At 37.9% G+C, this 26,269-nt stretch overlaps 1 protein-coding gene across 1 annotated transcript; it reads left to right on the top strand.

Annotated features, from left to right (window-relative positions):
* The first annotated feature begins 7,342 nt into the window (after positions 1 to 7,342).
* On the top strand, positions 7,343 to 18,054 carry TBR1 (T-box brain transcription factor 1). Its single transcript, XM_063428615.1, has 6 exons — positions 7,343 to 8,047; positions 8,650 to 8,804; positions 9,026 to 9,147; positions 10,044 to 10,202; positions 10,927 to 10,988; positions 16,556 to 18,054. Exons 1-6 carry the CDS (start codon positions 7,353 to 7,355, stop codon positions 17,385 to 17,387), a joined length of 2,025 nt encoding a protein of 674 aa, XP_063284685.1. The 5' UTR covers positions 7,343 to 7,352; the 3' UTR covers positions 17,388 to 18,054.
* The last annotated feature ends 8,215 nt before the right edge of the window (positions 18,055 to 26,269 follow it).

The raw sequence follows: 26,269 nt of genomic DNA on the forward strand, positions 1-26,269 counted from the left end.
TTGACCAATCCTCACCTCCTCTGTGCATCTCCATAGTTTTATTGCAGGCCTTTTTTGACCCTATCCTCTGTCTTCCACAGTCTGACTTTTAAAAGCTCCCTACTGCAAACCAGGACATTGCTCAGAACTATAGTGTGCATCCGCCCCTATTTAACCCCAGATTTGGCTAAGGTGTTGGTCCATGCTCTTGTTCTCTCTCGCCTTGACTACTGCAATACCCTTCTCGTTTAAAACAATCATTGAAAACTCACTTCTTCAGAAAAGCATATCAATTAAACTGTTAGCAGGTTTTTATCTCCCCCTCCTCCCCTCTCCCCCTACGCCCCCATGACTCCTCTCCTGCAACTGTCAAAAAGTACCTACTAAGCCCTCAGTGAATACTTTTCTAATAACCTACTTCGTATCCCTACTTTTACTCTTTGTGTCACTATTCCCCACTCCCTCTAGAATGTAAGCTCATTGAGCAGGGCCCTCAACCCCTCTGTTCCTGTACGTCCGGTTGTCTGGTTACAATTACATGTCTGTTAGTCCACCCATTGTACAGCGCTACGGAATCTGATGGCGCTATATAAATAATAATATAGCAGGAGTCACTGTGCAGAGCAGTCTGTCTGTCAGTCAGTATATAGCAATATATATAGTAAGTTGTTACACTTGCTCTTTCTTTTCCGTATGCAGAGAACATTGTTTCCCTGACTTTCAATAAGGCTTAACTACCTGCAATAAAGCTTACTTCTTTATACAATGACGCATTACTCACATTGCACTACTAAAAAGTGAAATATAGTTTAAAAAAAAAAAAAAAAAAACATCGCTAATAACCTCTCAGATAGTAATTCATATATGCATGAGGCTGGTTTTAGTTTTTTAATGGCTCCTTCATAAGGGTCTTCATTCATGTAAATTCTATCAGTGAGACTGTCTTCTTCAAAATGTATTTCATTGTATAATTATAGTACATACGCAGCCAAAACGAAAACAGACACCTCTGCATCCTGCACGCTTAAAGGGGATCTGTCATTTCTTCATTATGGTTTTTTATTTGGCTTTTTTGGGGGCTGAAAAAATAAGATTTTAGAAAAAAGAAAACATTGAATGGTAAGTTCTGTTTTTTTCTAATTTTTTTTACAGGTTCTTAGTTAAAGGTCCCTCCTCATTATTTTTAGGGTGAGGGGGTAGGTAGGGGGATACATTTTTTGGGGGGAGGGGGTGACTAGGGTCCCCCCCCATTTGTATTTAGGGCCCCCACCCGCCGCTCAGGGGTGGGGGCCAGGGGAGAGGACATTAGGTCCCCCCTTTTATTAGTATTTAGGGCCCCCACGCGGGGGGTGGGGGTGGAGGACAGTAGGTCCCCCCTCTCATTATTTTTATGGCCCCCACCCAACGCTCACGGGTGGGGGTGAGGGGGAGGACAGTAGGTCCCCCCATTGTGATTTATGGCCCCCACCCACTGCGCAGGGGTGGAGGCAGGGGGGGGGGACAGTAGGTCCCCCCCCTTATTGTTTTTTTTAGGGCCCCCACCCACCGCTCATGCAAAACATTGTTATATAGGGGAATATTCACTAAATGCCAAACATTGTTATACAGGGGAATATTCACTAAATGCAAAACACTGTTATATAGGGGAATATTCACTAAATGCCAAACATTGTTATATTCCCCTATATAACAATGTTTGGCATTTAGTGAATATTCCCCTAGATAACAATGTTTGGCATTTAGAATTAAAAAAAAATTATAATAATATTTTTTTTTTTTTAAATGATTGCAGCTTCCGAATGATTCTAAATTGTATGCTGTCCAGTAGGTGGGAGGGTCTGCTAGGGAGGGTCTGCTGCTGATTGGCTGTAATGTGTCTGCTGACTGTGAGGTACAGGGTCAAAGTTTACTCAATAATGACGAATAGGGGGCGGACCGAACATCGCATGTGTTCACCCTCAGTGGCGAACGCGAACATGCTATGTTCGCCAGGAACATCACTACTTATTACACCTACTGCTTATCAAGCATCTTATTCCAGAGTTGTATGTATTAGTATGGAACGCAATGTTCTCACTTCCTTCACCCATCTGGGAAGGCTTTCCACTAGATGTTGGAACATACTTTGCACTTGATGTAGGAACATTGTTTGGGTAGATTTGTGTACATTTTACCTTCAAAGCATTAGAGTTTGGTTAATGATGTTGGGAATTGCAAAACATTCTGATTCATCCAAAATGTGTTTTGTGTGGTTTAGGTCAGGGCAGTACACCCGAAAAAACACCAGAATTCTATACACTGATCTAGACACACAATACATTTAGTATGAAGTTGGACCTGTGTGCATGGGGACACTGTCTTCCTGAACGGAAAAGGCCTTCATCAAACTGCTGCCACAAAGTTGAAAACACAACCATCTGTTATTTAACTGTGTGTGGTACCAGTGTGATGTCCATGTATAGGAACTGGGGTGCAGATATTTACTTCATGCCAGTCAGTGCCTGGTATTCTGCAAGGTGATCATATGCTTGTGTGTGGCTGCTTGCCCATGTCCTAGGACAGGCATAGGCAACCTTTGGCACTGGAGATGTTTTGGACTACACCTTCCATGATCCTTTGCCAGCATTATGGAGGATGTAGTCCACAGCATCTGGAGTGCTGAAGGTTGCCTATCCCTGTTCTAGAGGGAGGAATGTTAAAGGGAACCTATAGTCCTGGAATCAAAAATTGTGTTCTTGGTAGGAGCTATGTTCCATTCTGTCCACCCCCTTTGGTTTAAAAAAAACCCCAAACTTTCAAAGATAACCTATCTTTTTTGTCTATAAAAAGTGATAACCTACGTTTCCAGCGTTGGTACTCCCATTCTGCAGCAGCTGCTTTACCTACGATGACATCATGAGAGCCGTGATCTCATCCAATCCAATGCTTCTCATAGAAATCCGCAGTATTTGGTTGGAGTACCATGTTTCACTCGGTTCTAGAGCAGGACAGGGCCGTCTTTAACGCGGGGCAAACGGGGCAGCTGCCCCGGGCCCAGTTGCTCCTGGGGGGCCCAGAGCAGCTGCCCCGTGGGCCCCGCGATTTGCGCAGCCCCCCTTGGACCCGGCGGTGCGGCTGCACAGAGCCGCACCGGCCCGCACCGGCCCGCACGCTGAGGAGGCTCCCGGGTGGCTCATGCACTAAGGGCCACCCGGGGAGCATGTGTGAGCAGGGGACCGGTCTGGCACTGTGACGCTTAAACAGCGCGACCGGGCCCCTTCCTGTACCGGCTTCCTCCTGCACTTCCTCCCGACGGAGAACACAGCCGCGCGGGAGGAGAATAGCAGGGAGGGGAGTTCCAGAGGAGAACTCCCATCTGCCTCAGCCTGCCACTGGACCCCAGGGAAACCACCCTCCAGGAAAAGGTAAGAACCTGGAGGGTGGCTAAATGTATGCTTGTGTGTGTCAGTATGTCTGTCTGTGTATGTATGTATGTGTGTATGTCAGTAGGCCTGTGTGTGTCAGTATGTCTGTCTATGTGTATGTCAGTATGCCTGTGTGTCAATACTTCTGTCAGTGTATGTGTCTGTGTGTGTCAGTGTATGTGTTTGTGTGTGTGTCAGTATATCTGTCAGTGTATGTGTCTGTGTGTGTATGTATGTCTGTGTGTGTCAATACGTCTGTCAGTGTATGTATCTGAGTGTCAGTATATCTGTCAGTATATCTGTCAGTGTATGTGTCTGTGTGTGTATGTATGTCCGTGTGTGTGTGTGTCAATACGTCTGTCAGTGTATGTGTCTGTGTGTGTCAGCATTGCCCAGGGTCCTAATCATATTAAAGACGGCCCTGGAGCAGGAATATTTAACCCTGCAATTTTCCACAAACCTACATTGTTTTACATTGCAGGGTTAAAACATTGAGACCACTTCATTGAGAAGAATTGGCCTGGGTCACTTGAGTGAAACTTTAAAGGGTTACCCTAACCCTTTGGAAAATATGTTTTTATGAAGATTACAATGTTCTACTGGACATCATTCACTGAATTTGAAAAAAAAAAACAAAAAACACTTACTGCTTTCCATGCCTCATCAACATCACTGCTGCCCACTCAAGGTACTTCTCGTAGAGAAGTATTAGATTGGACTGTTCTAGCAGCTCAGATAGCATGCACGCTCTGAGTCCAGTGTGGAAGGGAGGCAATTTCAAGAAGAAAAAATAAATCCAATTGCTATTAATACAGAGAGGCAGGGAGGGAAGATCGAGGTTTCTCCTTGCAGGTGTTTCATTATGTCCGTAGCCAGCACTGTGTGTGGAACACAGAATTTGTTGCACAGAATTGAAATTAGGCAGTTTAGAACAGAGTTCAGGGGTGCAACTACCCAGATTAGACATACAGGCTCCTACCAACATGGCCATTTCATAAAGCAGAAGTGGTCATGGTGGTTGGAGTTACCCTTTAACACTCCTGCCTATATAACCACTCATTGTCACTTAAAGGTGACAGGGCAGAAACTTATTGAACTGACTTGAAGAGTTGACATTCTATGACATGCTGTAAGTCAATTAACTCTCCAATACAGGTAAGATTGGCAGACCCACCATGTTTTTCCTAGACCATATATCACTTACACATATTGATGGGTGATCTGATAAAGAGGGGCTGCCCTGAACCATGTACAATCCAAATGCTTCAAGGAGGAAAACAACTCACTAATCCTCATGAAATCCTTCAGAATATTAATTATAGCCCTTTTTATGTGTTGCCCATCAGTATGAGCAAGATGTGTGTTCAGGAGACCCTATTCCTCTAACAATGCTTGCTGTGGAGATTAAAAGGCTGTGTTCCTGATTTTAAATAGCAGTTCGCAATGGGTGTGCCTGAGATAGATGAATCCACTGATTTAAATGAGTGTCCTAATATTTTGGGCCATATATTTATCAGCAAAGAAAGAATTCAATCAGATGTAAGGACTGCCCCAGATCCACACTGCAAATCTAGTATCTGCTTCATTTACACTTCATTAACAGGACTGGCTCCTCAGTAATGCTATTTAACCATTACTCTTCACTGAGCTTGGATCCAGGCCTGTTCTTAATAACAGAAATCGAGTAAGTAAAATTATTGGAAATACAATTAAATGTGGATCATAGATTCAGCAAAACCCCAGCCTTAACAGCTGCATTGAATGATAGGCTATAAAAAAAAGAATAGACTGCTCTTAGGGCTTTCCAGTGTCTGGTGACTGCAACTCCTATCGTGCTTAGACATCCCCCAGCTGAGTATAATGGGAGTTGGAGTCCAGATGTGGTTAGTTTCAGATTGTTGCTGAAATTCTTAAAATGCAAACAAGAAAAATAAAAGTAGCATATTCAGATAATGCTGATAATTATGTGGGCAGGGTATTTGCTGGGCAATTAAAACCCAGAAGTATAGGAGAAACAGGGGACAGGGCTGGGAGCTTTATGGGGTGGTTGACAGAACGAATTTGTTGTGACCTGCTCACACACTTCCCTAGAGCCTCGCTGGATAGATGCACATTCAGAACACTGGTCCTTGAGTCAAACAACAAGGCAGCTTTTACCTAGAAGGAAGAATAACTTTGTGGAATACTTGCATTTAATATATCATCAGTAGACTGTGAATGAGCAGATATTTAACTATAGAAGATTATGGAAGTGTAGGCTACATGACTTTTATATAGCTGATCTGCAAAAAAAATAATAATAATTACATTTTGAACTCCTCTAATAATTTTTAACTGGCCATTAATTCCTGGATTTTTTATTATTATTTTTTTAACCTATTTGGCATTGATATAGTTCATTCCTGTACTACACATAAAGAAGTAGAATGGTTGTAAGTATAAATAGTGACATATGGCTCTGTGAATCTTTGCTTATAAAAAGTGATCTGTCAAACCGAGAGACTGAGACATTTAAATCCCCACCAAAAAAAAAAAAAAAAACTCACAAAATTAAACTACAAATGCTTTGTACCTGATAACAGGTTTTCAGTGTACTGGAGTACAACCCTGCACAAAAATAGTTAAGTGAAGGATCTTTAAAAATATATTGGTTAATATTGTACATTCCTACAAGATGTGTTTCCCATAGGATCATCTTACCTGTTTAACTGGTAGAAAAACAAAACTTACAGAAAGCTCTGAATTGTATAAAAACTCTAAACATTGTGGCAAATAGGAGCCCAGTGTTAGATGTGAACAAGGGTCACAGCATTTCTATAGAATGTTTGGTTTCTTTTAGCAACAATCAGAGTAAAACGTGTATCTAAATGTATGTCTTATTTCGATGCTCAATCAGTTCAGGCATAAGCTGTGAAAACACTATAGGCTGTGTGTGCACTGCAGAGCATCTTTACTGGCTAATTAAAGTGCAGTTTTTGAAAGGATGTTCTTGTTTATTTTTTATATCCATGTATATATTTTTATGTTTTGCACTAGGGATCGAGATAAAATATTTAGTTGTCGGGGAATGTCACAAACATCACAGCAAATGCAGTATGTCACATCCAGTCAGCATCTTATAATTATTTTAAATCTCCTACTCAGAGCCTCAATATTCTCCCTCTCGCCTGGGATTACACAGACCAACAGATGATGTTTTCTTTCAAAATGTGAATTTAAAAAAAAAAAAAAAAATTATATATATCTCTCTCATTCTATATATCTAGCAAGGCTTTGCAGCAACTGAGATTTGGAGGTAAATGACTTAACTGAAAAGCCACCCCCCCAATCAGAAGCCCTGGTGTCCACTGATGGCTGGCTTAGAGTGATGTCATGATGTCCACATGAACTAAACAGCTTAATAATAGCTTAAAAACCACAGTACAGAGCTAAATTGATCTGCTATGGGCACAGCGAACCCAGATCACAGTATTTACTACCATATCATTCCACAGTGAATAGTATGGGTAAGGATACACGGAAAAAAATATACATATAAGGGAAATATATAAACTATATATAATGAAGAAGAAGGGAAATAAAAATACACCCAGAATCTGTTTTTATTTTATCTTTTTCCCCCACTATTACTCTAAATAAACTCTGCTTCAATTTGCCATCCCAGAGCTCAGAAGCCAGGTGATTATCCTAATTAATGCCTATCTAATTAAATTACTGTCAGCAGTTAACCAATGGCATGAGTCCTTTCATCAGCTCCAAATGCAGCAGCTTGCAAAGTGAGTGCTGTCTTATCTTGTGCTGCATGGAGTCATTTCAGCAATCTGTGCTTCTAAGGAAATGTGGATCAATGTTCTGGGGGAGCAGCACTCTGCAGTGGACCTCACTAGACTAGACTGAGGGGAGCTTTAACTGTTGCCCTCCATGTGTTTGCCAGAAAGCTGATGTGGACACTTGGTTGCTAGCTGAGCTATGCAGTTGGAACATTGCCTCTCTCCCTCTGTCATGCTCTCTAAGAAATTCCTCAGTGTGAGCAGTAGTACTTTCCCCCATCCTGGTGGATCTGAGCTAGCTTTACATGATCATCCCATTATCTCCACTGCTGACAGCCTGGAGAGAGGTTCATCTCTGAAAAAAACTACCAGAGGGATGACGAATCAGTCAGAAGCAGACAATTTCTCTGAATCCAAAGACTCACCAGGGGATGGCCAGAGGAGTAAGCTGTCTCCTGTCTTGGATGGGGTCTCTGAGATTCGTCATAATTTCGATGGATCTACAGCAGATCGCTATCTCCTCCCTCAGACCAGTCAGTCACAGTCTGCATCCTCTGCTTCTTCCACTATGTTCCCCTATCCCAGCCAGCATGGACCAGCTCACCCAGCCTTCTCCATTGGGAGCCCCAGCCGATACATGGCTCACCACCCAGTCATCACCAATGGAGCTTACAACAGCCTCCTGGGCAATTCTTCCCCACAAGGATACCCGGGCACAGGATACCCCTACACCCAGCAGTATGGCCACTCGTACCAGGGGCCCCCTTTCTACCAGTTCTCTGCACCCCAGCCTGGCCTGGTACCTGGAAAAGCTCAGGTCTACCTCTGCAACAGGCCACTCTGGCTCAAATTCCACAGGCACCAAACTGAGATGATCATCACCAAACAAGGCAGGTAGGTACCAGGGCAGGGAGCCATGCCTGGCTCTTTACACCAACCAGCACTTACTGATATACTTGGTTTTATTTTTCCAGCGACTTTTAGGGACCAAATCTTAACCCCTGCGCGCACACACACACACACCTATACTGGATCTGGGCTTAATTATTATTAGTTTTTATTATTTTGTAGTTGTTCATATTTCACAATATTTACACTTCATTCATACACTCACATAATGGGCATTACATCCAAATGTTTCACAATACAAAATATTTCTGTTGCTGTTATTGTTATAATAATAATAATAATAATAATATTAATAATGATAATAATAATAATAATATTTTTAAGCATTAATGAAGATTTTGTATGATTTTTAAATACCAAGTCTGCTTATCATTACTGTACTCTATTTTTAGCTTCGCTGATATTTTTTACACTTTCATTTTTGCTGTCCGTTTGTAGCCTTTATAGTGCACTTTTTGGGTTTTTTCGGTGTTTTTTTTTTTTAAATTGTATTTTATTTTTATAAATGATGTGCATTTGCCTAATTATTCAGTGCAATTTTATTCAATACATTCCTTGTGCTCTTTCTCCCCCCCTTCCACCGCTAGACGCATGTTCCCTTTCCTAAGTTTTAATATCTCCGGACTGGACCCCACTGCACATTATAATATTTTTGTGGATGTTATCCTGGCTGACCCAAATCACTGGCGATTCCAAGGTGGGAAGTGGGTTCCTTGTGGCAAAGCGGACACCAATGTGCAAGGCGAGTACCAATTAACACGTTTCTTTTTAAATCCCAGACACTTTTTTTTTTAGGTGAGAAACATTAATTAAAGCCTTTTGTGTTGAGACTAAGCAGCATTTATTGAGCAGATGATAGGGGTGAAAAAATAATTGCGGCTGTAGAATAAATATGCAAATGCTGAGTCTAAAATATAAACTGAAAGAAATGAAAATAATGATAAAATGTATCTCTAATAACAGGTAACAGGGTCTACATGCACCCGGATTCCCCAAATACTGGAGCCCACTGGATGAGACAGGAAATCTCATTTGGGAAAATGAAATTAACGAATAACAAAGGCGCCTCTAATAATACTGGGCAGGTAGGTGCACTGATAACATCCCACTGAGCAGGGACAGTAAGTTGTTGGGCAGTAGGAATGGATGTACTCACACAGTAGATGTGAAACTCGTTCTATCGAGTCTTTAGGCTCCCAGCACTGGATTGGGATGTATTTAATTATAGCTTGTGTTTCAATGGAGCCATCTGTAACCTGCACTTGTGGATAATGGAATCAATCTGGAATAAATCATTCTGCATAAACTACATTAGATCTGCTGTCTTCTGACATTTAAAATAGTTCATTTTTTTTATTTATTTTTTTATATATATATATATATATAACAGTGTGTGTAGAAATATCCTATCTATCTCTGATGCTATATGTAATAGTCTCATGGTGTCTATTAATTTTTTTTAATTAAAAAAAACCAAACTAAAACAGTGTGTGTAGAAATGTTCTATCTATTTATCTCTGATATTATATGTCTCATAGTGTCTTAACTTTTTATTAATCTATTTAAAAAAAATTAAATTTTTTTGTGTAGAAATTATCTCTCTATCTCTCTATCTCTGATACTATATGTAATAGCCTCATAGTGCCTTAACTTTTTATTAATCTATTTATATTTTTTTCAAATTTTTTGGTGTAGAAATTATCTCTATCTCTATCTCTCTATCTCTCATACTATATGTAATAGTCTCATAGTGTCTATTAATTGGATATAATTTACTGTACACTAGATAGTAATACAAGGAAGTTCTACATTATTCCAATAATTTGTGTAATTCCTTTGCTGAGGATTATATTTGCAATTTATTTTTTATGTGAGAGTATCCTAGGATTGGTGACAGTGAGGGCAGTGCTTATTCTTTGCCTGTAATTAAAGTCCAAGTCCCCTCTTTTTACATTTGATATATTGCTATGCTGTTTGACAGATGGTGGTCTTGCAATCCCTACACAAGTACCAGCCCCGGCTACATGTGGTTGAAGTGAACGAAGATGGCACAGAAGACACGACACAGCCTGGAAGAGTTCAGACCTTTACATTCCCAGAGACCCAGTTTATTGCAGTCACAGCCTACCAGAACACTGATGTAAATAACCCATCAAATATTACATTTTCCTAACAGTCTGCAGTGGTTATGGTAACTTGAGGCAGTTAGCCAGTGTCCTAAAATACAGAAATAAAATATACAACTACAACAGAGCAGGGGAAAACACCCAACCTAGTTTGTATGTCACTTTGAGTGCCAGAGGGAACTTCCTCACCCATGTGGCACAGAGGGTTCTCATCCACTAAAGGCCAGATAATTGCAAATACAGACCAGTTCTGACCACAAACCTCCTAATATTTTATTTAAAAAAATTACAATAAAATGGAATTTATTAGAAAAACCGATCTGTTTTCTGTTTTGAAATTAGAATGCTGAGTGAATTATTGTTACAGTGGAGTCTAGGTGTTTTTTTGTTTTTTTTTGCTTTCACTAAATGTTTGATAGATTAGCTTTTTAAGTCCGTGCAATAAGAGTGTATGAAAATTTTTTGTTTATGACTGCCATAAAAGCCCATTTCTTTTATATTTTTTTATGCACAACTCAGACAGGTAGGTCAGCTGAATAATAAGTGCATAAAGGAATGCCTACGTGGAAATATTATTGAGAATCATCAATTCTCAGGTTAAAAATGTGGTGTGTGTGGTTTGGGTTTGGAGGGGGGGGGGGGGGGGAGAGAGATATTCACGACTTTCTGTAAAAACTCCTAGTTAACGTGTATCAGGTAATTAGGAAAGTGTTACAATGGCCTTTTCTGTTCTTGCAGATCACACAGCTAAAAATTGATCACAATCCATTTGCAAAAGGATTTCGGGACAATTATGACACGTAAGTAACAATTCTATATTTATTTATCTTGTTTGTTTCACTTAAGCAAAATATGTATTCATAGAGATCGCAACATTTAGAAATACTATTTGATTTTTTTTACTCTGTGGCTGTCGATTTGGGTTTTTCCAATTCTTGTTTTTATAAGGAAATGTCTATAATCTTTTTGTAAAGTAATTAACCACTCAATGGGCACAAGACCAGCTGGAATGACCTATATTACCTGCTGTACAATACTGATGAGGAACCTGTCTCAGAAAATGCACAGCCAGTTAGGAGAGATTTTTAATATGTATGTTTGTATTTATTTTTCTAGCCTGTCGTAAACTGGAATATAGAGACTTAGATATATAAAGTATTAGTGATTTATATTACATTGAATGGATGAAGGGCTGAAGATCTATTTTCGAATATATATTTATTTACTTATTGGTTAATTCTATACAGTTAACTCTAACATCCAGCAGTGCAGAGCATGATGGGAATTGGAGTCCCTGGTGGCTGTCTGTCTTTGGGATCATGGTGTGAGAGGCACACTGTAGGCTGTGGGTTGCAGTTCCCAGTTCCTGGCAATAAATTGATTGTATGGGGATTAGATTAGCTGACAATAATTTAGTTATTGGCTATCACTGCAATCCAAGCTACTGTGCTCGTTAACACCTTTGGGTTGAAATGTACACCTTTTTATATTTCCATTTTATTTACTGCTATATTGTATATTTGTATATGTTTGGAGATTTTGCTGTAAAAAAACCCAAAACAAACATGTATAAAATATATTTTTTTGGCATAATTATACATAATACTTTGTTAATTATATAAATAATGTATACTTTAGATTTGAATATAATCACACACCCCGTTTATGTATTGTTACAAAGATACAGAAGGAATTATTGGAAATGGTACAAAAATGATACATATACAGACTTCATAACTAGAATCCTTATTTAATGACCGAGTATTTCATATTCTACACTTTGAAAGCCTGATTATGTAAATCCTATATACATATTCACATAATCAGGCTCTCAAAGTACAACATATTTGTCCTTATATAGCGATTATAGATATACTGCAGACTACATATAAACCACAGTGCATGCACTCAAGCAGGGTAATATATTACACAAAATACTATATCCTGTGTATTCTATATTTTAAAAACATTATATGCGTGTGGATGTGTGTGTATGTGTGTGTGTATATATATATATATATATATATATATATATATATATATATATATATATATGTGTGTGTGTATATACACACACTGTCTGACTCATATAGAGTAGTTTACCACATTATGCAGATATAGTGTGCAAGGTATTTATCACACTGTGTTCTGTTTAGTGGATATTCAGTTTCATTGTAATATTTACAATGAATATCTAGTGTATACAGTACAATGTATTTACAGTAGTATATTCAGTGTACAGTACAATGTATTTACAGTGTATATCCAGGGTACAGTACAAAGTATTTTCAGTATACAGTACAATATATTTACTGTGTATATCTATTCAGTGTACAGTACAATGTATTTAGTGTATATCCAGGGTACAGTACAATGTATTTACAGTGTATATCCAGGGTACAGTACAAAGTATTTTCAGTATACAGTACAATATATTTACTGTGTATATCTATTCAGTGTACAGTACAATGTATTTAGTGTATATCCAGGGTACAGTACAATGTATTTTCAGTATACAGTACAATATATTTAGTGTATATCTATTCAGGGTACAGTACAATATATTTACTGTGTATATCTATTCAGAATACAGTACAATGTATTTACAGCATTTATGTATTTAGTGTACAGTACAATGTATTTACAATATAGTATATCTATCACTATACACTATATTCTTTTTAGTGGATGTATCTATCTATCGGTCTGTTCTTATACTCTTAATACTAACACACTGTGTGATATCAGACTCTGTATGAGATATATTGCAGTGAGTATACACACACACTGGAGGTAGTATTTAAATTATATCACAGTCTGCACACTGTCAGCCAGTGTATCCCTATTCACCAACAGAAATATACTCTGCTCACTATATACTGATGTCTCTACACAATAGTACTAATGATAACCTGCTTAATACAGCGGGTGCCCTCTGCTTGCCCCTCCTCCCCTCCCCTCCCGCTGAGCCTCAAATCTGGCAAAAAAAAAAAAATATATTTCGTTTTTTCTGTAAACTAAGTTTGTATGTGAGTAACGGATTAATAGTATATCCTGATGAGGCCCGAATCCTGTGTGATCTTTTCTGGCCATTGAAGAAAACTGGACCAGCGATTCACACATTTTAGGCCAATTAATAGATCTTCAAAATACTTTCAATTTTGGTTAAATTGTCCTATAATGTGTCTTCTCCTGTCCTGCTCAGTTTTACAAAATAAACCCTTAAAACAGAAACGGTGGTTCATTGACAAATGATCTGTAAAATGTAGCCCATAATAAGGCTATTTTGGCGAATTTTGCCAAATTTGGACTATTTTGACCAAACATTTGGAATTTCATTGTCAATCCCCAACACTTTCTATTTATTGTGAAACCCTCAAGAGTTTGTTCACTTTAAACACGAGGTTTCGTTGGCATCTGATCCTGCTAAAAGCCAGATTCTTTTTTATTACAACCATTGATATGTGTATTAAACTCTACCCCCCCCCCCCCCCCCCCATTCCCTTCAATAACCCATTAGAGCGAGTTTATTCACTGAACAGTGAATTGCTATGATGTATAAAACAAATCGAAAAAAAAAAAAAAAATAGATTATTAAAAAAAATAATAAAAAAATAGGGCAACTGCACTCTAGTCACAGCCTGGATCTTTTAGGCAGAATCTTGCAGTTTGGTTTTAATTTCACTACAATACGCTTTTTAGTGAATAGCAACTTTTCTATAAATTTTTATTATCACCTTTATGTTGACAGGATCCAACACTCGTGTTTTGTTTTATTTTTTTTCTGTTAAAACAAGTAGTGAGAAGCCTGTACAACTTTATTTTATTGATTATACTTTGTCAATGTTTGTAAATTAATCAGTGTGATACGAAGTGACCACGTGCTTATTTTATGGACGTTCTATATTAGCTAGGCTGCTACATACCTTGGGTCACTTACCTAGGCTGCTCAGTATTGGTCACTATATGTTATGTACATACCTTGGGTCACTTACCTAGGCAGCTCAGTATGGGTCACTTACCTAGGCTGCTCGGTATGGGTCACTATATGTTATGTACATACCTTGGGTCACTTACCTAGGCAGCTCAGTATGGGTCACTTACCTAGGCTGCTCGGTATGGGTCACTATATGTTATGTACATACCTTGGGTCACTTACCTAGGCGGCTCGGTATGGGTCACTATATGTTATGTACATACCTTGGGTCACTTACCTTGGCGGCTCGGTATGGGTCACTCACTATATGTTATGTACATACCTTGGGTCACTTACCTAGGCGGCTCGGTATGGGTCACTCACTGTCTCACTATGTTATGTACATTCCTTGGGTCACTTACCTAGGCGGCTCGGTATGGGTCACTCACTATATGTTATGTACATACCTTGGATCACTTACCTAGGCTGCTCAGTATGGATCTCTGCATGTTGAATACATACTTCTGGGTCATATTCTTGCTTAGTATGGATATCTGTATGGCCTGAATCACATCACTTACCTGCTCACTATAGATCACATGATGCTGTGTACATACCTTGGGTCATGTAGCCAGGATGTTCAGTATGGATCTCTGCATGGTGTATACAAACCATGGCTCATATGGTGAGGATGGTCAGTGTGGGTCACTGTATGATGTGTACTTACCTCCAGTCAGTTAGCTAGGCTGCTCAGTGTGGGTCACTGTATGATATGTACTTACCCCCAGTCAGTTAGCTAGGCTGCTCAGTATGGGTCCCTGTATGATGTGTACTTACCTCCAGTCAGATAGCCAGGCTGCTCAGTATGGGTCACTGTATGATGTGTACTTACCTCCAGCCAGGTAGCTAGGCTAGTCAGTATGGGTCACTGTATGATGTGTACTTACTTCCAGTTTAGGTAGCTAGGCTGCTCAGTATGGGTCACTGTATGATGTGTACTTACCTCCAGCCAGGTAGCTAGGCTGCTCAGTATGGGTTAATGTATGATGTGTACTTACCTCCAGTCAGGTAGCTAGGCTGCTCAGTATGGGTTAATGTATGATGTGTACTTACCTCCAGCCAGGTAGCTAGGCTAGTCAGTATGGGTCACTGTATGATGTGTACTTACCTCTAGTTTAGGTAGCTAGGCTGCTCAGTATGGGTCACTGTATGATGTGTACTTCCAGTTTAGGTAGCTAGGCTGCTCTGTGTGAGTCACTATATGATGTGTACTTACCTTCAGTTTAGGTAGCTAGGCTGCTCAGTGTGAGTCACTATATGATGTGTACTTACCTTCAGTTTAGGTATCTAGGCTGCTCAGTGTGGGTCACTATATGATGTGTTCTTGCCTTCAGTTTAGGTAGCTAGGCTGCTCAGTGTGAGTCACTATATGATGTGTTCTTACCTTCAGTTTAGGTATCTAGGCTGCTCAGTGTGGGTCACTATATGATGTGTACTTACCTCCAATCAGGTAGCTAGGCTGCTTATTGTAGATATTTCTGGTCTATAAATGGCCTGCGTTTGTTCCATTTTTCTTCCTTAATAGCTTTTTTTTATCCCAAAAAAATTAAGTAAAACAAAACAAAAGTAATAATTGTAAACTGTGTCATTAACCTCAATTAACAGCCAGTCTCTCCATTGTGTTGTATAGTCTGATGTTTGTTGCTAGATAACTATTTCAGTAATCGCCCTGGAGAATATCAGACACTTGGTGTAGAAGTGATAAAATAATTCTAATGATTCCAATAAGGTTAATATCTGTAATACAGGCTTCACCTGGTGGATCTAAAGGAGATAATATAAACGAGCATCTTATAGCTTGCTACAATACACCTATAGCTATTCATCAGCAATAACGTTATTATTGCAGACTGAGAGATACAATGACTTTATTATAACCGGGTGCAATAATTACTTCATTACGGCTCATGGGATGCAATAATAGCGTTTTTAAAGGGAGGGAGTCAGTCATAATTGTATTATTACAGTGGGTGTGGTGCTATAATATCTTTATTTGGGAGGGCTGGATATAATACCTTTATTACATTGGGTGTGATTACAGGTGTAAGGGGGAAATAATAACGTTATTACATTGAGTGTGAATACAGGTGTAACAATGGGAGAAATAATAACCTTATGACATTGTTGGTATAATAACGTTATTACATTGGGGTATAACTCTTACACTGCGGGTATGATTTTGTTACACTAAGTGGGTCTATAATAACATTGTTGCATTGAGGTATAATAACTTTATTACGATAGATGGGGGTATAATAATCAATGGCTTTATGAAAGTGGATGGGGGTATAAAAGTACCTTTACAACATTGGGTGTAATAGCTTTATTATGACACTGGGTTGTACATTCTTATTGCACCCAGTTGGATAATAATTTCTTTATATCTTTCAGGATCTACACTGGATGTGACCTGGACCGCCTCACTCCATCCCCCAATGACTCCCCGCGGTCCCAGATTGTACCCGGTGCTCGATACTCCATGGCCACTTCCTTCCTGCAGGACCAGTTTGTTAGTAACTACGCGAAATCCCGTTTCCATCCTCCAGGCTCCGTGCCTGGGCCAGGAAGTGACCGCAGTGTCCCTCACACAAATGGCTTGCTGTCCCCACAACAAGAAGACCCAAGTGCCCCTTCTCCACAACGCTGGTTTGTAACCCCGGCCAACAACCGCTTGGACTTTACTACCGCCTCTGCCTACGATACGGCAACAGACTTCGCTGGCAACGCGGCCACCCTCCTATCATACGCGGCCGCAGGCGTGAAAGCCCTGCCCCTGCCGAGCGCTGGCTGCGCTGCCCGCCCCCTAGGATACTACAGCGACCCAACTGGCTGGGGAGCGCGGAGCCCTCCGCAATACTGCACCAAATCTGGTTCTGTGCTCTCCTGCTGGGCCTCGTCAGGTAGGGTGGGAGCTGCCAACCCCTATTTAGCAGCTAGCGGAGAAGCTGACAGTTTGACTGCAGACAGGTCTCCTCTGGGGGAGGACACAAAACCCAAAGACCTGTCTGACTCCAGTTGGATCGAGACACCTCCTTCCATCAAGTCCATGGACTCTTCTGACTCCGGGATTTATGAACAGGTCAAGAGAAGAAGACTCTCCCCCTCTAACCCTACAGTGTCAGACAGCTCCTCTCCCCTCAAAAGTGAGGTGCTGCCCTCTAGAGACTGTGAGAAGAACTGTGCCAAGGACTTAGGTTATTATGGCTTTTATACCCACACCTAAACTTTATCACCCACACCCTGAAATTCAACTAGCAAGGCAGAATACCTGGAGGACAATCACTCTGATCATGTTCATTATATGTGGTGCCCGGGGATCTGCAATCACAGCACTGACATTTTATATGAGTATGAGGTTTGCATAGCTTCACCCCTCTATAGCACCCCCTTTACTGTCCATCTGTGGGGCTACCAGGACACTCATAAACTCTCTGTAGCCTCCTTACTGGATTCACAGCACTGACACCTTCCTTCACTTGAGCCACGTGTCTGTTCACCCCCTTCATTCTCTTCCCTTAAACAACTACACAGTGATCTTGGCACCACAAAGGTCATACTGGCGACTGTTAGGCGACAGGGATGGCGACCAGAGAACAAGCAGCATAGTCAGCAGTGCAGCTTTTGTGACCAGCACTTCCACGGTTTTTTCAGAGTATATGCCTCTTTGTAGCAGTCTTGAATGGATCCTAAGCTAAAATCCATACAGAATCTCTTCCCAAGGTCATGACTTTCCATGGTAGATTGCAAAGAAGGTATAAATGACTGTACGCTTGGGGCAGTCGCCACTCACCAGAACAGTTCGCTCTAGTAAGCTTTCAAGTTAAGTTTTGATAATTTTAACACAGAAAGAGATCAGAAACGCTTACAATGCTCGCAGACCACTGGATAAAGAAACACTTGAGGTATACATCTGTATATTATTTTATTTTTTAATATTGTTTACATTTTAATTAACATGTAAATCCAAGGAACTTGACATTACCCTCCATGTTTTTTTTTTGTTTTTTTTTTAACACTGTAAGTAGTCTACGCCCACAGTTAGCAGCTAATTTTACACAATAATGGTGTCATATTGATATATAAATATATATAAAATAATATTTATCGATAAGATCAATTCAGCCCCCCCCTCCACCCCCTATATATTTATTTTAATGATTTTATTTATTGTGCCAAATTAGGGACTTTGCCAAACCAGGAACCTTTTAATAAATGCATTCAACCTCCCCTCCCCCTTCCCCCCCTATTTGTAAATCTATAATATAAAAATATGACAAAGCATTTCAGTTTCTGAATAAATGGTGGGATATGGTATAGTCCAGTTAAAATAAAATGTGAGTTGTATATTTAAATCATTTTAGAACCAAGGATCCATTTATTATGTAGCTGTCTGAAATATAATTCATAGTATAGATTTTTTTCCCCACATTTCTTTTCTCCTAATTGACTTTTCCTCTTGATTGTAAGTCTTGTTAGCTCAACAAGCATTATCACCATATTTATATACTATGTAGAACATAGCCTTCACAGTCTGATTATTTTATACTACTATGAAATATTATTATATCCAAAAAAAGAGAGGAAAAAAAAAATCAAGTTCTCTGTATACATATGTGTATATTTCCGATTGTTCTGAAAATGGAATGTTGTGATTTATTTTTATTTATTTTTATTTTTTAAATTCAGCATTTGTAAATATTTGTTATCTGTTAAGATCAGTACTTGGAACAGTTTGTGATTCTTAGATCTGTGTCTGTATTGTCTGTATCACGACGGAAATAAATCCAGTAACAATTGAAGCGTTCCATACTTTGGAGTTTTCATCTCATTTCTTGTTACACATTACTTTTCCTAAGGTGGCTTGATGCTTTTTTAACAACGTATTTATAAATATATTATATGAGATTTATAAATATATTCTCTCTATTTTTTTTCCTCCAATCTAAAGGATAAACAATCTTATTTATTTTATTTTTAAATATAAATAATTAGTGATATTATCATTTTTTTTCCATTTTTTTTTTTTTTTGGCAATGAGATTAGCTGCCAAGCTTTTAGATTTACAGCCATTTTTTTGTTATAACCCTTACATTTATCGCCTTAGATGTATTCTATGAATTGTTTCCATGTTCTGGACATCGCATTTCTGGAAATGTAGGCTAATTTATCGTGGTAACGATAACTTTTAAGTTCTTTAGCCAGGCAAGTGGTAAATTCAATAACATGACAATTAATTAGAATTAACTGATTATTATTATTATAATTATAATTTTTTTATTATTACTGATACAATTTTCTTCATTGATTGGATATCCGCAAATGGGATGAAACTTGAATCCGAGTAGGTTTAATAACACGTGGAGATGTATATTTTTTTATTTATACCATAAAGTGATTTTTTTTTTTTTTTTTAATATTAAGGGATCTATTTCCTAAACAGCGATTTGAGCTGGTTTAATTATAAAACTACCAAGTTAAAATATGTTTGGAGAAAACTCTTCAGACAGAACTTTGCAAGCTCCAGTTTAAAACAAAAATTAATAAAAAAAAATATTTCGAAGTAGGTTATAACATCCCCCCCCCCCCCAAATTCTCTGCTTAGTGAATTTAGTAAACGGATCTTTTCTTGCCTAAATATAAAATTTTTCTTTCCTGTTAAATAACTAAAATCAGACACTCGGTTAACGAAACAACTATTTATAATTCAATATATCCATATTTAATTTCCTATCTAAGCGATAAAGTATGACTGAATTTAATGGTCGCAATACTTTGATCGCTATATGTGTCTCTCCTAATCTGTATTAGAAATTCGCAGATTAAACCTTTTTGTTCAGAATGTGGATACTTTTATCTTCAAATTAATTGTTAAAGTGACAGAATACTTAGGGAGCATTTCTTGGCATAAGTATCAATATTCCACTGCTGTTTTTTTCTATATATATATTTTTTTAATATAACTTCTTTTTTGTGTATATTTTTAATTGAAAACATTTATGTCCCACTTCCTCACTGTTAATTTTTTAACAAAACAATGTAAGTGAGTTAGAGTTCGTCCATTAACTGTGAGTTGTGGTTTTTAATCAGCTTGCTCAAAATGAATGATTTATCCAATTTAATTCGGATTTGAAGCCGTTTTTTTTTATTTCTCTACAAATCCGTTTAGATCAGAATAAATATCTACATTTACACACTGCCATTGTAAAGCAGCACTTTTACATTTTTTTATTTTATTTAACATTGAGTAATGCAAGTCTATTGTCAATCTATGTGTCTGGATAGGGATTAGGAGCAATGTAATGTATCATTGTATGTTGGCAACTTGCTTATTTTGATATTAAATAATTGCGTTTAATACTAATAATTTATATTGGTTTATCTATTCATTACATTTTTAAACTTTAATGACAATGTTACTATTTTGATCATATTTATCTAAAATGTTAATCTATTTAATGATGCAAATAACCAATTTGTTAGGGGGGTGCTAGCCATGGAAATAAAGGGTCAGATCTTAACCAAACCTCTTGAACCTTCATATATTTATTTGTGAGGGTAAAAACTATTGTACTAAATTATATTTTTTACATATGTGGTAATGCTAAATTATAGCCTGGCCAGATACTGACTTTAAAGGGAGTGTTGCAAACTGCCTCTTGTACATGACAATTTTTCCATGTGAGATGTCCAGGTAATATTTAATGAGAATCCAATTATACTAAAACGAACAGCAATTTTTCCAAGTATGGGTGATCTCTGCCTCAGTGCTAATGACTTGAATCGAGATGGCGAGAACCCATGATGCAATGCGTCTGTGACAAAGTTACAAAGGCTCAGCATGGGGTATCTTTTAATATCCAGAAACCTAACTGTATGATTCTGATTATTTAGCATACTCTGAAATATTATGGGAATTTGGAAAAAATATGTTGTATTGGGTTTACAAAGTGTGAAATATTATTAACCTTGTCCAACAGTATGGGTGTGCTTTTTATATGATATGTTGTATTTTTGAAACATTTTTGTGTGTGTGTGTGTGTGTGTATAAATATATGTATATATGTATATATATATATGTGTATGTAGATAAAATCACCAATAATTTGTTAACATTTTTGTTACAAGATTCTACATTTCATTTAAATTTATATTAAAGAGTTAGCAAATTTCCATGATAATCCAGTTCAGACAAGCAAAGACGACAAAGAGAAACATCATTTTTTGTTTCTCCACTTGATTTCCATGTGCGGACTACCTGAGCTAAGATGGAGGCACCCGGTTACTGGATGAAGAGGTGTAGATTCATCCGGTTTAAATTTTCTTTTTAACACCACATGAATACATACTTGTTAAATATAGTGATACGTCAAACTGTTTATTAAAAAAAGTGAGAAATTAAAGTTCTTTTTTTAATGTTTTTAGGGTGTGTCTCCCATACTGGGCTTATGGAATAAGTGCCCCAGAGCCCGAACCCATGCAGGGGGTTACCAGCTCATTATTTGAAGGAATCGCTGTGTATTTCTTTTATTTTTCTGCTTGTATCATGTAGATGACTGCAGGGCTTACTGTTACTTTTGAATACCAATACATCCGTGTTTGTAGGCCTACCTATAATTTTATTACTGGTATTTATATAGAACCAGCATATTCTGTAGGGCTTTACAATTTTATGAAAGGGGGAGATTTCACAATAAATGAGACAATTACAAAAACTTACAGGAACGACAGGTTGAAGAGGGCCATGCTCAAACGTGCTTACAGTCTATATGTGCGTCTGTGTGTGTGTGTGTGTGTGTGTCTGTATAGTTTTCACTTTTTTTTTTTTGGTCATCAAATTTAATAAGATCATGTCTTTTGTAGGAGTGCACTCATTTTAATTTATCCTTGACATAATTGAGTTGTAATTTTGAAGAAATTCTTGATTTGTGTTTTAATTTATTTAAATTCTTTTTCATGCCACCCACATATTCCACTATGCTGTACAATGGCTAAAGAAGACATATATATATATATATATATATATATATATATATATATATATATATATATGTATATATATATATGTATATATGTATATATATATATATATAAAACTGACAAGATAAATTTTGCTTACTGGAATAAGTAGTCATGAGAGCACTTGCTATTCTAAGCGTGTTTGCAATCTTAAGGACTGTATTTCTTACATGCCTAAATATGACGTGATACATGATTGCTAGACTATCACAGATGCAAGTAAATTGGTTTTGTTGTCAATCTCTTTCATGCTATAATTTCCCATTCTCTCCAGCAGGTACATTGATGGTCCTTGTTTAAAAAAATATATTGTAGCCATCAAGAACACGTAAATGGGTACCCATACTGTATAATACATACCTGGGGCCTTCATCAAACCATAGAGGGCACTCATCTCTGGTTTGAGCTGAGCCATATAATGGGGCACACTTAATTTTGAATTGTCACAATGTATTTATGAAAGAACCAAGCCAGTACGTAAACTTATTTCAACCTTTAAATTATGTAGGCACTCTATAAATAATAATAAAAAATGTATATATATTATAAATAATAATAAACCTATATTATAAGTTACCACATAGGAAGCTCATGAAATCCTATATTATTTATGTAATCGCATAATACTGTTTTCTGGGTTGAGGGTCATCTCTTACTACGTGCCTAAAAATATAACATCTTCCTTATTGCTTCATCATTTAATTATCCATATGGTTCTTTATTATGTACCCTTTGCTAAGATGGTATGACCCATCTGGTATTGTGCATACCATTTGTTGCTCTTTCCACCTTTTGTTGTTGTGCTTTTGAGTAATCTTTAGAAATAAACAATGTATACAATGTATGTTTTGTTTTTTTGGGGTTTTTTTTTTTTAGGTTTATTCACAAATCTATTTATTGAATTGTCTTTTTTGCACCTTGAAATATGTTGGCACTTTATAAATTCCAGTAGTAATAATTATAATTTGGAAATCATTATTTGGGGTGAAAAGACTCAAAAAATCTCTAATGAGGTTAATTATTAAACTGAGATGTGCTCACAAAAGGAATTGAGAAATGTAGGGCAAAATATAAGCTGGTAACATTTATTTATACATATTTTTTTTTTTTTTTCAACTGGACTTCTGGCCTAGCATTTCTAATTCCTCTGTGAGTTATCAGCAGCTCATTTTTTAGTGATTAATCCTTCATGTATTTTAAATAAAGTCTTTTTTGTGTGTGAAATGAGCAATACATTGATATATTTTTTATTATGTCCAGTGATAACATGAGGTGGAGAGATCATTTTTTTTTTTTTTTAGCAGAATTATTTTTCTCTGCTAATTATTGGAGTTCACTTTCCATGTTTGTTTTTTATTTTTTTTGCAAATCACCATAACTGTCATTCACAGATTGATTTTTAAAACATGATTTAATGTTTCTAGCCATGCAGTTTATAAATAACCATGACAACAGAAGCAAAATCTCAGCCAGTTGTTCGCAGGAGAGAAAAAAAAACACCCCTAATGGATCATTTCATGCTATTTTACACCATGGATGGAACAAAAAAAAATCCTGATTTGCTACATTCAGTTTAATTTGCAAAAGTCAATTAGGATGTGTACTCATGTGTATGTACGTGTGTGTGTGTGTGTATATGTAAAATATGTGTGTATATATTAGATCGAAGTGATGCAGAATGGAACTAGTCATTTCAGTTACTAATTATGTATTTTATTTAACATTTTGTGAAAAAATATTTCGGGCAATGCTGAATCGAGGATAAATGAAATGTTGGATGGAGGGATTTGCATTGGGTAAACTCACCTCTATCTGATTCAAATTAATTTCATATTGGAGCCTATCTTATTTAATTCAAAATGGAACCAAATAGCTCTGGAATTAAGTTTTTGACAAAGCTGTGAGTTCTTAGGAATTCACAATAGGATTGCTAATTTCAGGTCAAAATAAACTACCCGTCAGCTATGTTTTCATCTAATTTTGGTCTCCCTGGAAACTTAAAAAAAAAGAAAAGAAAAATATTTTAGTGAATAAACTGTTATTGCCATTGAGCAGACTTGAGTGATTCCAGAGGGCAGCCAATTATTATTATTATTTTTAAATTATTTTTTTATTGTAGCATACATATAATTATACACACGGGTAAAAGTGTGGTAAACTTCATACACATATTATAGACAGTTGTAAAGTAAACATATCATGCAACAATGGCAAAGGTTTCTTGTCTAACTGAACTGTAGCTACTGCTGTGTGAACTGTTTAACTAGAATTGCTTCATGAGGAAGAGTATGGGAAACATGAGTGAGTACATCGAGAGACATCTGCAAACCCTATACAACCTAAACTAAGACATAGTAAGTAAAAGTCATCTGACTCAAATCACAGAAATAAATCATTTATGAAACACAAAATAATAAAAATGCATAAAGAGAAAATTCAGCAGAAGTATCAAAGACATTGTAGTAATTGGAGTATTCGGTAGGGCCATGCCGCTGCTTCCACCGGGACTCAGGTGCCAATGGGTAGCTGTGCCACATCTTCTTGTCGTGACTTGGGTAGAATGGCTGGACAGCGTTGACATCCCACGAGGGAGCAGAGGATACATGTGAAGTATTCGGTGCAGGCCTGGATGGTGCCCAGTATAGGCGGGTCCAGTGCCTTGAAGAGACGTTCCTCCTCTGAGACATGAGTAAACTGCATACCCTTCATTGTATCTATCACTGTTAATTTTTAGCCTGGTCTCCAGTGGTACCTCACTCCCTTATCTATCAGCAGCTTAGTTACTGGTTGCACAGATTGTCTCCAGAGCATAGTGGACCTGGATAGATCGTTGAAAAAAGAGAGGTCTGAGCCCTCGGAATGGTGGGTAGGTGCATTTTTAGTCATGACCTGTATAAGTTGTTTGTTTTGTAATGACTGGAAACAGATCACTAAGTGCCTAAAGACCCTGGCCAGTGATTTAGATGATTGAGGGACCCAATAGTAGAAGTCCAGTTTCATGACTCTGGCCTTGGATAGAGAGAGCATAGAGTAGTGAGGTACCTTGTTGCGTACGATATCCTCAGGGAACTCGCAGATTATATTGCCACTTAGAATCCTTCAGGAGAGCTATCTTGCTTTCCATTGTGAGGGTGGCCCACTTTAGTCTATCTACCTCTGCTTTCAGGTCTTCCTGCTTGCTTCTGATGATATAGTCATCATCCTCCAGTGCCCGCAGCTGAGCTGTCATAACCTTCATATCCTCACGAAGCAGCTCAATGTCAGCCATAACGAAGGCCTTCACTTCTGTCAGCAAGTTTTGAATGTCCGCTTTATATCTTCTGGGCTTGTCCTCCTGGTGTCAGGAACGTTCGGGGATCCTACACGCAGAATGCAAATACTAGTAATGTATACCGGACCTTAGGATGGCCGGACTAACTCTACACACACAAAGATTAGTCAATAGCAAGCCGAGGTCAGGGGTACCAGAAATCTGGATCAACGATAATGCAATAGCCGAGGTCAAAGGAGCACAGAAGAGGGAACAGTCAAACTAAGCCAAAGTCAGAATACAAGAATACCAAAACAAGATACGCGCTCTTGGGTCTATCAAGAACCACAACAGGGCAATGATTCTCTCCCTGGTTTCGCTTTAAATACAGTGTTCAATTAGGTCAGTAACCACGCCCCCAAAATATTCTAATTTTAACACCTTGGTGGGCCGTGGTGTTTTTAGTGTCATGAGGTTGGCACTCAGCTGCATTATTAAAGGAGGTGGGGTTATCGCGGCTGGCGTGAGCATCGCTGGGGACAATAAGTGATAAAAAACAAAACAGGAGGGGGGTGCTATATATATGAAACCACAGTATTATACTTATATCTGTGCATAAGTAATTCTGTCAGAGATCTGCCGGATCGATCTAAGAAAAAATAATGTACATAGCATAATACTGTATAGCAAAATGGTAAATAGCTATGGTCTGGTATTGGGTCACTCACGATCTCCAAAGCCTATTATAGCAGGCTTAGACTGTAACAGCTCCTCATAAAGTCATGCAGACTATGTTATCCAGTGTATTCAGCTTTTCGGATTTTCCCCGATCACACCAA

The sequence above is a fragment of the Pelobates fuscus genome, chromosome 8 (genome assembly GCF_036172605.1).
Source record: "Pelobates fuscus isolate aPelFus1 chromosome 8, aPelFus1.pri, whole genome shotgun sequence".
NCBI classification, from domain to species: Eukaryota; Metazoa; Chordata; class Amphibia; order Anura; family Pelobatidae; genus Pelobates; species Pelobates fuscus.

What these genes read in the sequence shown, in the direction of transcription:
- TBR1 (XM_063428615.1), top strand. Translation starts at nt 7,353, where the DNA reads ATGCAGTTGGAACATTGCCTCTCTCCCTCTGTCATGCTCTCTAAGAAA. An exon ending in AGCGGACACCAATGTGCAAG is followed by an intron (nt 8,805 to 9,025) that starts GCGAGTACCAAT and finishes CTCTAATAACAG; the next exon opens with GTAACAGGGTCTACATGCAC. An exon ending in TTTCGGGACAATTATGACAC is followed by an intron (nt 10,989 to 16,555) that starts GTAAGTAACAAT and finishes TATATCTTTCAG; the next exon opens with GATCTACACTGGATGTGACC.